General features: G+C 39.3%; 1 protein-coding gene across 2 annotated transcripts; it reads left to right on the top strand.

Moving 5' to 3' along the window:
- The first annotated feature begins 258 nt into the window (after nucleotides 1-258).
- On the top strand, nucleotides 259-14,313 carry lhx2b (LIM homeobox 2b). 2 transcript variants are annotated; one of them, XM_029135121.3, is made up of 5 exons: nucleotides 259-1,351; nucleotides 2,462-2,664; nucleotides 3,165-3,532; nucleotides 5,721-5,926; nucleotides 7,548-14,313. In XM_029135121.3, the coding sequence occupies exons 1-5, from the start codon at nucleotides 1,169-1,171 to the stop codon at nucleotides 7,836-7,838; spliced, it is 1,251 nt and encodes a 416-aa protein (XP_028990954.1). In that variant the 5' UTR covers nucleotides 259-1,168; the 3' UTR covers nucleotides 7,839-14,313. The 2 variants fall into 2 exon arrangements, with proteins under 2 accessions (XP_028990954.1, XP_028990953.1); XM_029135120.3 differs by having other exon boundaries at nucleotides 264-1,351; nucleotides 3,162-3,532.
- Nucleotides 14,314-14,538: the final 225 nt, after the last annotated feature.

Raw genomic sequence — 14,538 nt, 5'->3', positions numbered from 1 at the left:
GCTGTGCGTAAACCTCTGCGCGTCATTGAAGGAGAGGTCCCGAAAGACCACCTCAGTGTGCGGGCAGACATCTTCAAACAACTTAGAAGACTGAAATTCTTTTTCTCTCTTGTTCTCACTCATCTCTTTCTTTAAAAGTGACATTTGAAAGCGCGGCCCCAGACAGACACACACAGCTGAGGGGGGACAGTATACCGAGCAGTCCGGTATCGGAGAAGCTGCCGCTTTTACAGACCGGTAGGTAAAAGAGCAGCGAAAGAGTTCGGTGACGGTGGAACAGCCAATGAACACAAACGGTACGTCGTGACGCAACAGGGCACCGTTGATAAGGAGCGGAGAGTCCAACCGGGACCGGAGAAGGAGGAACGGCTGTTTTGGGGGGCAGAGAACATTCGCCTATCATCAGTCAACGTAAGGCCAACTCCTCCTCTTCTGCTGTTACGCACATGTACACAGACTCCTTGGCAAAGACTAAACATGAATTAAAACGACTACTGTGAGGGAAAAGTGCTTCTCGCGGACGGACGGAATTTACTGAGCGAAAGTTTTTTTTTATCTGCAAAACTGTTTTGAGTGACATAAATTATTCTTCAACCATCAACTTGGACTGATCAGCCTGGAGGAGGACAGGGCGCCTGTCTCACATGCTCCCTCGCAGCTTTTTTGGAAATATTATCTTTATGAATGCGATGTAAATGTGATGCTGTTCAGCCTGGGCAGAGTCACTTATACACAGCTAATTTATTGTCGCACATTGAAAGGCTGAAACATTACTCCCGGCAAGGAGGAGACTAGATCCTGAGAGCCGCGCAGCGGAGGCTTCCTTAGTTGGTATGTTTATTTACCGTAAATGGAAAACAGACTGAAAGAGCCATCTGATAATAACAACAAAAGATCCAGAGAGTAAATAAAATCAAACCTGAGCAAGGCAGAATCGGCGCTGTAATTTATGAAATAATCATAGTTGATTAATAATGAGAGCTACAGCGATTCGGGTGATGTTTTCCATTGGCAGATGAGACATAGTGTGGAGAACACGTGTCCAATTTTTCCCTCATATTTTTCCTCTCTGTTCTGGATTTCTCACTTGCCACGGCAAGGAAGGAAAGCCGTTTTTTGAGATTTTGAGTGGCACTATTTTCAGGAGAACCCATTTTCTTTGCCTCTGATGGACATCTTGGCCTGCAGATCCGAAGAGAACAGTTATAATATTCTCCCCTCCGCGGCAACGATGCTTTTCCATGGCCTCCCTGGAGGCGACGTGCACGGCGTGGTGGAAGAAGTGGAACGGAGAGGAAAGAACGAGTCAGCGGCCATCAGCTCAGCTATCGATATGGGGGAGTCAGAGACGGTAGGAGAGATTCATTTGGCCCCCTCGGCTTGTTAGCGCAGGCAGCATGGCAGCCTGGAAACATGTGACACAGACTATGCTCTAACAGCTCCAAACGTTTCATCTCATTCTACGTACACTCTACGAGCAGCTTTTTAATATTTGCGTTAAAAACTGAGATCCACCAAAAGGGCTGAAGACCTAAAACTTAATTTGGTCCTAACAAAACTTCAGGCAAAATGGCGTCAGTTAGTTATTTTGAAGCTAAAATACAATATGACTTGTAAAAGTAGACATTTTCATTTCTTCAATTATCTTTCAAGAAAGGGTTAAATAGGTTCACGCACGGGCCGTACATAGTTTAACCAGGTCACACTAAATCATTCATACCCCCCAAAACGGCATTTTGACTTTGACACACACACACACACGTGCACACAAATAAACACACACATACGAATAAGCACAAACATTAAGGGTCCAAATTAACGGGCAGCATTGCACAAAAATGTGTTTTTACTCTTCTTCTCTCCAAACGAACAATACGTTAAATAAAAATATTAAACAAATGCGAAAAAGTATATTTACTTTTTAGTATATATATATATATATATATATATATATATATATATATATATATATATATATACACATATATATATATAAAAATATAATATTTATTATTATATATTTATTTATATTAGTATTAAGCTGCATACTCGTTTCGAATCACACTTGTATATTTTGCAGGCCTAAACGAAAAAAGTGTTTTTTTTAATTGATATTATAAAATATTGTATATATATATTATAATATTTTATTTATTATTATTATACTTATTTTTAGTATTATTCTTGAAAAAATCATTTTATTGATCAGCTCATTTGTTTGTACTGTTATTCTGCTGTGTTTTGGATTATTTACCTTATAATTAAACAAATCCGCATTACGACTTACAACTATTTGTAAATAGTTTAATTAAGTAGTTTTGTGGCTTGTACAGTATCAAGGTTTTAATATTCCGTTACAGCGCCTCTTGTATTTCTAGGTTCCATGTTACGGCAGTTTAGTGTTTTCAGTCCTTTCACGTGTCTTACTGTTGTTTTTTCGTCTCTCGGTGCTGACCTGCAGTCCATGCCGTGTATGACCAGCGAGCGCCTGGCTCTGTGCGCGGGCTGCGGGAGGAAGATCGCGGACCGGTACTACCTGCTGGCTGTGGACAAACAGTGGCACATGCGTTGTCTTAAGTGCTGTGAGTGCAAACTCAACCTGGAGTCGGAGCTCACCTGCTTCAGCAAGGACGGCAGCATCTACTGCAAGGAAGACTATTACAGGTATAAGGGTGCGCAGGGCCTGGACCTGCACACACACACACACACACACACACACACACACACACACACACACACACACACACACACACACGTACATCACTGGCTATACTAAATGTGTTTATTCGTTGTGTTTCTCTGAGCATAACACTGAAAAAACAGCTACTACATTTCTGTAGTGCTGAAACTTTTCTAACCCTTAATTCAATATATAACAAAATAAATCTTTAAGAGGTGTGACCTCTCTGCTCAACGCTACTTTGGGAAACAGTCGCTATTGAGCTGAATTATTGTTCAGCAACGCTCGTGTCCTGGCTTTAACCATCGGCACGTGGGAACTTGCTGTGAATATATCTTATTAGTGCACAGGTACATTGTATTTAAGTGCGTAAAAGTTGTGTCTTACATATAGCATAGTTCCTTCATCCTGCCCCGCACTGACACCACAGGCCTGTCAGCTCCGTGGACAGCCCATGATGAAGTTTCTGTGTTGTCCGCAGAAGATTTTCGGTGCAGAGATGCGCGCGGTGCCACCTGGGAATCTCAGCGTCGGAGATGGTGATGCGAGCCCGAGACCTGGTCTACCACCTCAACTGCTTCACATGCACCACCTGTAGTAAAATGCTCACCACCGGAGACCACTTTGGCATGAAGGACAGTCTGGTGTACTGTCGGCTGCACTTTGAGACTCTCATCCAGGGAGAATATCAGACACATTTTAACCACGCGGACGTTGTTCCACACAAAGGCCTGGGCCCGGCCAACACACTCGGACTATCCTACTTTAACGGGGTGGGAACAGTGCAGAAAGGCCGGCCCAGGAAGAGGAAAAGCCCTGGGCCGGGAGCCGAGCTGGCAGCTTATAACGCAGGTAAGAAAGATCATTTTGGTTATAGTCTTGGAATGAAATGTTAATGGAGGGAAAGCACGCGGTACGAAAAGCTAGTTGTGTAGTGTTTTATGCTTAACGTGTTTTTCAATTTAATTGAAAATTGAAATATCAAAAACACACCAGCAGTTCTCGTGTAAAGTCATTCCCGCCACACTTTTGTAATAAAGAACTACACGAAGTGGGAACAATCGGAGAGAAAATGACAAGATGGGAAATCCCTTCACAAAAACATCTCACTGGAACCGTAGGGATGTTTAGTGTCTGGCAATGCCTCGACAGAATCGGAGCTTAAAAAAAGAACTTTTTAAGTTTTATATTAGGCTTTAAGCTTTTCCTGCTGTTCCCCCGGAACACAACTTTATTTTTTGTATATGTTTTTACTGTTGAGCGTTTGTTTTTATGAACTTTGCTACTTTGATCTCACGTCATAATATTCAGAATTCTTTCGACTCAGCGTTCTGTCCAGTCAGAAACAACGGCGACACTGTGCATGAAAAAACTTATCCAAAATTATTACCAACTAATCAACAGAGAGGCTCTATGCAATGTGATAGCAGGGCAGTTATGTAGATAAAAAAGGTGGTCTGCTTGTCATGTTTCAGTTGAGTTCCCCTGCACTAAACATCTGAGTGGTTTTGTTTCCTCTTTGGGGATAAAATAATTTTTTGATGTTTCGGCTTTTGCTTTCACCCCTTTCCACTTGTCAAGTTCCATATATCTACAGACAACAACCTACACACACACACACACACACACACACACACACACACACACACACACACACACACACACACACACACACACACACACACACACACAGCTGGAGCTGCGGGTTTTTGCATTGGGACCGGGCCAAACTGGGTGTGTATCAGAAATATGAAAATATCAATGCGATTTGATGAGTTATTCACTGGAAGATAGAGCAGACAGAAGAGTTCTTGTAGCTTTTGCTGCTTTCTTATTGTTGATGCTTTGACTTTTGTTAATTTTATTCAGTAAAGGTTTAAAAATAGTGTTAAAAAGTCAAGATCTTTTGTAACTTTTCAAGCAGTTTTGTCACTGCTTGGCACAAATTTGCAGCAACAAGTCATTTTTTCTTGTGATTTTCCTGAAAGTGAAAGTGTAACTTACTGCTGTAACTGTTCGGAAGACAATCAAGGACAATAGTTGGACAATGTTTAAGGAAGCAGTTTACTTTGAAAAACAAAAAAACAAAAACAAAACAAGGATGAGTTAAGACACCCTCAACATGAAATCTATAAGACAAACTTTTTCTTTATTGTGCGTGTGTGCGTGCGTGTTTGAAATTACTAATTTAAACCAGAATGAAATGAATGAACGTGTGGAACAGAGGATAGAGACAGTGCGCCCTCTTATGTTCAAAAACACAAACAAAGATTCACCTGAATACGGGCTTTCGCATGCCGATAGCCTGAGAAGTGCGTGGCTCTAAGATGCTGTTCTCTGTGCGGAGAAGACTTTGTGAAAGAGGAAGCAGGAAACAGTCTGTGTTTTTTTTTTGTTCAAATCTTGCAGCATATGCTTTGGCGTAAAAGCAGCATTTGTTCTGTGTGGTGTGTATGGGCTAATTAAGTGAAGTGTTATTCTGATGGTTTTCACTCACTTCATATTCATCATTTGCAGCGTTGTCATATTGAACTGTGATGAATGCAGCAACACTTTGCATGTTGCCAAGATTTTTGCAGACTGGGACAAATACGTGTGTGTGTGTGTGTGTGTGTGTGTATGTGTGTGTGTGTGTGTGTGTGTATGGAAAGCAGCATAGTCAGACATGTAAATAGGGACAGATGCAAGGATGAGGTGCAAAGTGAAAGAAATCTGCAGCTGGAAGAAACAGCTGTCAGGTCAGTGTTGTTTCAGATCAGGTCAATTTTGTAGATTTAAATATGGAAAAATGATAAAATAAGGGATGTGAACATGAAGTTTCCTTAGCACCTTGTCTTAAAATAATAATTTAATGAATAGGTTAGAAAATTCTTTAAAATGTATGTTTCTTGTTTCTGTAGAACATAGTTTAATCAAGCCTTAAAAAGGGGGATAAACTCCAAAGCCTCCTCTGCAAACAACCAATCATTAGTGACAAACTGATCAGGCTTCGAATGTGTTCCTAACCACCCCCTCTTTCCTGCTCCCTGTTAACCCACAGCATTAAGCTGCAATGAAAATGACGGTGAGTCCATGGACCGGGACTCTCAGTACAGCTCCAGTCAGAAAACCAAGCGCATGCGGACTTCCTTCAAACACCACCAGCTGAGAACCATGAAATCCTATTTTGCCATCAACCACAATCCAGACGCCAAGGACCTCAAGCAGCTCGCCCAGAAGACCGGCCTCACCAAGAGGGTCTTACAGGTAAAGCTACCGCTCTTCACCTCACACCAAACACTGCTTCACTTAGTTCAGGTCCGAAGAAGACTCAGTTGCCAACAGGACTGATGAAATCTCACTCCTTTCCAAAACAAATCTATTTGATTTCAAGTACAAAACATACATACATCCTTAAAGAAACACAATCAGCTTCAGCACTTTTGTGCATTATTGATATTTTTATTCTAGTCACAATCTTGAAATCTTATAGGAACACAACCAAATGTAAATCAAATTATCTTGTTTTTGTTTTCATTTTCTCATATTTCACCATCATTTTAATAAAACAGAGAAAAAGAATTGATAGAATTTCAGGTACGAACAGCTACACAGAAATAACATAAAACCTAGTGGCTAGAGATCAATATGTATGCTTATAAGAAAAACTAAATGAATGAATCTAAATGTAACCTGGTGTATTTCAGTGGATGCTGTGATGTCACAGGGAGAAACGGTTGCACTGAGCAGTTGATTTCCACAAAAAAGCCACAGCCAATTATCCAGAAAGAAGGAAAATGAGGCGAAAAGGTTTCTGAATAAAAATGTTTAGATAGAAGGAAAAAAAGAAAAACCCTCATTCCCTTTTAATTAACACTTGCAGAAAACAAAGCAGTCATTTTGCTTTGATGCATTTTGTGTCTTGTGTCGGCTCTCGCAGATGAAGCTCTCATTTCTCTGCCCTCTGTTTCCCTTGGCTCTGTCGCTTGGTTCACCACAGACCAGCCACCTCTTCACTCACTGTGTTTCTAATGCTGAAAGAGAGATTAAGAAAGGACAGATAATTAACATCAGTGACATTCTGATGAGAAAGAAGTTGATTTCACTATCCAGGTGTGGCACGGAGGGTCTGAACTGCTTCTATTCCCTAAACAGACCCACTTATTTTTTATTACCTGTTACTGTCTGAACTACAGTAGAAGACGAAGCATCTTCATTTTCATATGCGTAAAAATGAAAGGTTTCATTTCTGTGTGGCTATCACTGCCTTTCCCTGTGTAGGTAGTCTTAAGTCAAGTCTTTCATTACTTGTGTATAGAGCAGAAGTGTTAAAACAAGCACGTGGAGCTCACAGGTGTGTGTGAATGAGTGAAACCACACTCCTGCGAGATGGGCTTTATCTGCTGGGTTTAGGGATTGTGATAGGGTTACACTGCTCTGTTTACTGGTGTATTTGACTGATGGTGATGAAAACCTAATTTTTTCTGCTGTTGTTGTTTGACAGTGGAAGGTGAACAACCTCACCACAGCTACTCTGGTAACCAGCTAGTGGATGCAGTCCGAAAGGAGTTCAGTTCTTGTAGACGCTAAAAGAAATCCTGTTTAGAGCAGCATGACTAAAGTAGGCAACTAAAATGTTTGGTAAAGTTGTGGCAAAGAGCACATACAGTAGGGGATCATCATAAGGAGTCAAGTGGTATAAAGCCTTTATAAAGTTCTATTCACTAGGTTATCTGACAGTAAGATAGAAGAGATGTTTTGATTATTCACTGCAACAAATGAATGTTCTGACATAAATCTGTACATGTTTAATTACGATTATAATTATCTTTTAAAGAAACGGTTACAGCTACACTATAAAATAAAAACATGATGATTATTCTTGCAGGTCTGGTTTCAAAACGCTCGGGCCAAGTTCAGGAGAAACCTGCTACGACAAGAGAGCACTGGGGTGGACAAAGTCTCTGATGGCTCAACGCTGCAGGGTGGGACGCCATCAGGCCCAGCCTCAGAGATCTCCAACGCCTCCATGAGCCCCTCCAGCACCCCCACCACCCTGACGGACTTGACAAACCCCACCATGCCCACCGTCACGTCGGTTCTCACCTCAGTGCCGGGTGGCCTAGACGTCCATGAGTGCCGGAGCCCTTCACAGACCACGCTAACCAGCCTCTTCTGATGGATGTGGTCGTTCTCCTCATCGCTTTCCCTCATCATCTTTGCCACTACTCCGCCCTCCTGGATCTAAAACTGAGCGCTGTTGACTCCTTCAGACATTAAACGGATTAGTAAAAAAGGTAATGGAAAAAAGATTTTGTTTTGCCCTGAGCCCATTAGAGACTATTTGCATAGTGAGATGGCCAAGCCTTACACATGAAACAATTGTTGTTTTTTTGATGTTGTTGTCTTGTTGAGAACTGAGAGGAATTAATTTGCATTTTTCAATGTTTACAGAAAAAGACTGTGGAAAAAACTGCTTAATTTTCAGAAATTCCTTTTTTCCAGCACAGTATTTTTGTTGTTGTACAAGAGTCACTGTTAGACGGACTGTAAAATAATTTCTTTTTGGAAATCTGATTAAATTAAACACAGGTTAAAATATCCTATAATCGCCTTACAGTCCTTTTAATCTCGTTAGTCACGTTTACTGTTGTGCATGTACTCTTGTGGGTCATGCTTATTTCTTTTATGCATTTGCACACCTACGCATACAGGCTTCACTCGCATGATAAACTTTGATTTGCTTGTATTCTTCTAGACAACACATAAACTGTCACTATGTTCTTTAACTTTTTGTACTTTAATTTCAATTCAAACTTTACTCAAAAGCTACAGATTACTATGTTTTAACAGCAGTGATTAAGCTGCACACAGATCCAAAAACAACCAAAAAACATTTGCTGTAAGTCAACTGAACTGGCAACTTTACTCTGTTGTCTGTCACTACATACATCTTTTAAATCTGCAAATGTGAAGTAAAATTCCAACACACTGGAATATTAATTTAGTGGATTGAAAATTTGATTATAATAATTAAAATGATATCATCCATTTCATTTACAGACTTTGCAAAATAGCATTTCTATTTTCTTAAAAGCAATCAAGAGTAGGCAAAGCAATTTCCCTCTGGAATTAATAAAGTTTTTCTGAATCTTGAATTTATGAAACGAAGGCTTTTTCTATATAGTGGTGCAATTAATCGATGCAATTTTTATTCTGAAAAGGTCTGTGGAGCCAAATCACATAAGTGAAGATGTGTCCTGGGAGGTATTGTATGATAGATAATAACAGCTGTGAATGGAACGTGAGCTGTAGCTCAGCCCCACAACCCTCACAGAGCCACCACATCAGAAGCTGGTGCCTTTAGTTTACAAAGCAATATTCAAAAACATCTACCGGGCAACAGTGGAGAGAAAAAACTCCAATCCCCCTTTAAAAGGAAGTAACCCTAGGTTCAGGGTGGGCAGCCAACTTCCACTCTTCAGCCACAGAGCATTGACAGCAACAACAGGTAGCAAACAGAATGCAGGCCTCACTAGAAACAAAGCTCTGAGTCTGACAATGAGCATAGAAACATACAGTATGGCGTGAGAAAGATGCACAACTACAAGGATGCATTAAAATGTTAGGGTAACAGAAGGTAGAAAGGTGGGAAAAATAGAGGAGCTCAGTGTGTCAAGGAGGTCCCCCAGCACAGAGATGGTACAGAATGACCTGAGCCCCCTCTAACCATCACATCACTTCATCACAAAGGAAGATTCTAAGTTTGGTCTTAAAAGCATAGAGTGTATTTGCCTCCCAAACCTGACCGAGGAGCTGATTTCCCCAGAGGAGTTCAGTTCTAAAGCTAAAGGCTCTGCCTCCCACTTTACAGTAAGCAACACTTTGTCTTGTCGCTTTCACATCTCCAGCACCACTGCAGCACCGTGGCTGAATATGATGCAGTACACAGCTGCTCTACAACTGCCTTTACTTTATTTACTATATTAGTGTATACCATAATAAATAATACATCACCGGTGTTGAGGAGCTAAAGTGAAAACTTGAGATTGTTTGACTGTGTGAATGGGTCGGATTCACTTCCCCCACTGAAGATGGATGCGAGTGTGCTGTACATTACTTTCTAACCGTGGCTGCAGCAGCAAAACTACTTATGGCCAACCAACCAAGACCACAATCAACCAACTAACTCTAAGAAACCCTAATCAACCAACTAAACAACCAGCCAACCCTAACCAACCAATAATAAACTGTTATGAAACTTCTTCCTGATTTACATTTCTAAACTGCGGGTTATTTCATTCGACAATCATAGTTTTTATTGTAATTAGGGAAAATCAGTCAGAACAAGGAGATCTAGTTTGTAGTGTGTCTGTGTAGTAAAAGTTTAGCAGTATCTGTGGCCTGGTGCCATAGCTCTGACACAATTTCTGTAAAACATCAATAATGCAATAATAATAATAATAATAATTTAATTTACTTTTATTTCAATAGCAGAAGTCCTGACATTATTGCAAATGTTTAATGCATATGAATACAAAATCTGCACCAATAAGCTGAGCTGTTAGTGTAAGCTCCATTATCATTAAGGATGAGGAGTGCATGCGGCGCAAGTGGCCATCAGATACGAGAAACTAATACAGTAAGTGGTACCACTGCACTGTGTCTGTGTGTATGTGTGTGCATGCGTGAGTGCGTGCGTTTGTTTGTTTGTTTTAGGCTGTTACTCAAGGAATTCCATCAAGTCAAACGAACATATGATGTGTCGGCCAAGCCTGGCTGACACCTCATCTCAGAGTAGTATAAGGACAAAACATAGTCCAAGCTATAAATTCTCTGCTAGAAAAAAAGCTGCTTGGCTGCTGCTTCATGTTAATGTGTGATGTGAATGTGATCCAGCAATTACAGGGAAAGGAAGCATCTTGGCAGCATCACAGAGAATAAACAAAAGACATTCATAGCTGAAAATGTATTGTGTGTTAATGGATGATTGTGCTTTTATTTTCCTATAAACTGTTATTATAAGCACAATGAACTGACTTTCCACAGCAGCTTCGTACGGCCCAGTATTCGGCCACTACTGTTCTTGGTGAAGCCAATGCAGAAAATTAAGATTTAAAAGTCAAACCATAGCTGATTTTATTTCTTGTGACATTTTAAATATATGTTTTTTTAATAAAAACTGTGGTTATCTGTTTCTGGATAAGAGAAAAAAATCACTATTCATCATGGCCCAGCTGCTTTTCCTGTTATGGGTTGCATATGTGAACCAATTCTACTGTACCTGTACCTGTCATAAGCCAGAGGTGGGATCTGTCCAGGTTTACAGTCTGTTATAAAAAGACAAAGTTTAACATAACTTATAAGTACAGTACAGCTGGACATTAAAATCCAGGCCACTCAGTCTGTGGAATAATACTGCGCCAATTTACAGTACCGCCCTATTCCAGTGTCCTTAGCAGCTGTTGTCCTTGTTGGACAACTTCCAGCTAACTTTTAGCCACAGCTGTCTTCTGTGCTTCAAGGAAATTTAAAGCAGCAACATAGTTCGATGCTGTTCTACAGTAGTTTTCTAATTCTAATTTAATCATCACACACTGCAGATGTATGTGTGTGAATGTCAACGGCGCTGGCCACTATAAATCAGGGGGCACTGTTCCTAAAATGTGAAATGTTATATGAAAGAAGCAAGGTTTTATTAAGGTGGAATATTCTACTTTTTTCGAATAATCATTTTAACTATATATAAAAGTAAGCAATTTAATTCTAGCTCAGATTTTCTCTCTTTCTCTTATATATATACACCGTTCAAACGTTTGGGGTCACTTAGAAATGTCCTTATTTTTGACAGAAAGGCACTTGTTTTGCAATGAACAATTCAGAAATACACTGTTTACATCGCTAATGTGGTAAATGACTATTCTAGCTGCAAATGTCTGATTTTTGCTGCAATATTTACTGTCACTGCAGTGTAGTAATGGTACAATGTGTCTGCTCATTGCTTCAGAAGGCCCAGATTACCAGATTACCTCAACAAATTAACATCCAAAATGCCAAAGGCCTGCAATGCTGTAATTGCTGCAAATGGAGGATTCTTTGACGAGAGCAAAGTTTGAGGATTAAAAAAATTATTATTTCAAATACAAATCATTATTTTTAACCTTTTCAATGAGACTATATTTTCCATTCATTTTACAACTCATGCTGGTAAATAAAAGTGTTACTTGTAATGGAAAACACAAAATTGTCCCCAAACTTTTAAACGGTAGTGTATATATGACTGAATGAATTTACATTAAACGTCACCTCTTACCTGGTATTTATGTGATAAAATTACGTGGAAAACACGTAAATTACATAAAGTTCAAGTTTTAGGCATGATTACTTTTTGAGTGTAGCAACAGGCTTTCTCATGATGCAGGTTGTGTAGATAAAACATTATAATCTATTACACTAGCTCTGTTGTATTTAATCAGACATTTATTAATTATCATTTACAACCATACTGTAAATCCCTAAAACATGACTTCATCTCGGTGGGTCATGATTCCACGATAGAGACTGTGATTCACATTCAGGATTCCTGGTTCGTTACAGCTCTGTGTTGGATATTTGATTTATTATTAATCGTATTTTGTGAGCCTACAGTTGCAATAATTAACCATGACATGGTTCCAGTAACCTGATGTTGCTATTACTTTGCAAATCAAGGTTTTAAATCCCTGATTTAAATCTTATTTCTAAACGCCGTTATCACAAAGTTGCCTCCACATTTCTAGTTCACTGCAGCATAACGGCCTGTCAGACTGCAGTGCAGGGATTCATTTCTTATGTGTCATGCAGTATAGTTCATAGCAATATAGTTATATTTATACAGTATAGTGCACTATACAGTAGCTGATGCACAGTAACCCACAGACACACAACTGCTGTATAGCTACTACTGTATGTCCCAGAAGCTGTTTATACAGTACATTAATTACAGGACTGTAATTAATGTACAATATATCATTTCTCAGTTTGGCAAAATACAGTTTTACTGTATCTCAACATGTCATGAATTATACAGTTTGACAATGAAGTGATAATATTGGTGGGATTGTTTGTGGACATGCAGCTAAATGTTAAAACAATCTTGTATCAAGTTTGTCTTGTAAAGTAAAACTTCCATGCGGCCATACAGTACCTTGAGGAGAAGACCAAGAATAAAACTCATTCTGCTGGGTTGGTTCTCAAGGAAGCTTGGTTACTATATAGTATAAGTACACTAGGTGTGTGAAACCAAAAAGACTTCCCTGACACAAATTTCCATTTAGTGACCCTTTTTGTTGCTTTATCTTCTCTATAGCAGGTGGCATTTTATTGCTACATCGCCTGCTATTCTTCTAGCCGCTAGGTGTCTCATGAACTGTTACTGGTACATTTCTTGAGACTGATTCTTTTGTGCTGCCTAGTCCATAACACAGTTTCCTTCTTTCTAGATAGTTAATTCTGCTATTTTTAAAGTAAATTCTTTATTACTTGTTTTTGTTAATTGAAAGGGGTTTATTCACTTGGATGAATGTATCCCTGGAACATAAGAATTCATCACTAGTTTGGACAAACTCTTGGCCCAAGCCTAGTCTAGGAGCAATTAACATTTGTCTGTTTTTTTCTTTTGAAGGGGTTTTTGGTTACCCATCTTATAAGGATTATGGAGTCATGGTACATAGGAGAACCCTTTCAGAAAGATGGAGATTTACCTGTTAACTACATTTCCTACAATCCTCTGCACATCAGACATTTTGCTCCTTCACCCTCAGGGTAGGAATATCACTTCATCCTTATCCTAGGCCTTACCCTGGTAACCGTCCTAGTGACTGAATCCTACACTGAACATTTAGTCCTACTGTACACAGTGATGACACTAGATAGGAAATTAACATAGAAATCTTGCTTCTATTAACTCAGCTCTCATCATCACATTAAACAACAATACTATATTTATAATACCATTCTGTAAATTCAATCTTTTTTTTCAGTGACACGCCACCCATTGAGCATACACTTTTGTCCCACATGCAGAAGGTTGGAAGATTTGGAAGTATGATTCAAGATTCAAAAAAACCTTTATTCATCACCGAGGGAAATTGTTTTGCCAACTTTTGATTGCTTTCACAAGTAGAAGCTAGTGTAGAAGCGACGATGGGCCCTCAAGATAGTCAAACCAACCAGTTAGCGTTGTGATCGGAAGCTATCAGTGATGATATAGGACACAGCTAATAGCCAATGTCCACAGTATTACAGTATTTGGAGAGGCCATTGTGCTTTTTATGGTTATGTGAATGGAACAAAGCACTCTTTGGGTCATTGCTAAAGTGACAGACATAGACACTGGGCAGAAAGCCTCAGGTGATTACTTGTAATGCAGATACTGTCTCCTCGTGGACAAATGGAAAAACAACACTCCAGCCTGGTGATGTGGGCCCATTTCTCACAGATATGTTTGGCAAAAATAAAAACATAATGATGCTATTGTGTTTTTTCTGATTTAATGTGCATTTAACTAAATAGTGTGGGTCAGCAAAGCATGTGGAGCATTTTCTTTTCTTTTAGTTTCGAAAAATGACCCAACATCCTGTTAATGTTAATAAATGTATATATGATCATTCTTATCCGTGTACATAATATTTGAAATTTCTTGTATAGATTTATATTTTAAACCTCCAAAATACTTAATCAAATATTTTTTTACAGTAAATATTAGAGTGTATTGTATCACTAATTACTGTATTGTAATAGTAATTGTATATTTTGCAGCTGTTTAGCCTGGCAACTGTACACAAGTAAATATTACAGTTCACGTGCTTCTTACAAACACAGTTTTGTGCACAAAACAC

The sequence above is a fragment of the Betta splendens genome, chromosome 19 (assembly GCF_900634795.4).
Source record: "Betta splendens chromosome 19, fBetSpl5.4, whole genome shotgun sequence".
In the NCBI taxonomy this organism is placed as follows: Eukaryota; Metazoa; Chordata; class Actinopteri; order Anabantiformes; family Osphronemidae; genus Betta; species Betta splendens.
The sequence above is the reverse complement of the archived record's forward strand: the minus strand, read 5'-3'. Positions and strand labels throughout refer to the sequence as shown.

Excerpts from the sequence above, each read along its gene's own strand:
- lhx2b (XM_029135120.3), top strand. The coding sequence starts at position 1,169 with ATGGACATCTTGGCCTGCAGATCCGAAGAGAACAGTTATAATATTCTC. Across the intron at positions 1,352-2,461 it reads ATATGGGGGAGTCAGAGACG|TCCATGCCGTGTATGACCAG; the intron begins GTAGGAGAGATT and ends GCTGACCTGCAG. Across the intron at positions 3,533-5,720 it reads GCTGGCAGCTTATAACGCAG|CATTAAGCTGCAATGAAAAT; the intron begins GTAAGAAAGATC and ends GTTAACCCACAG.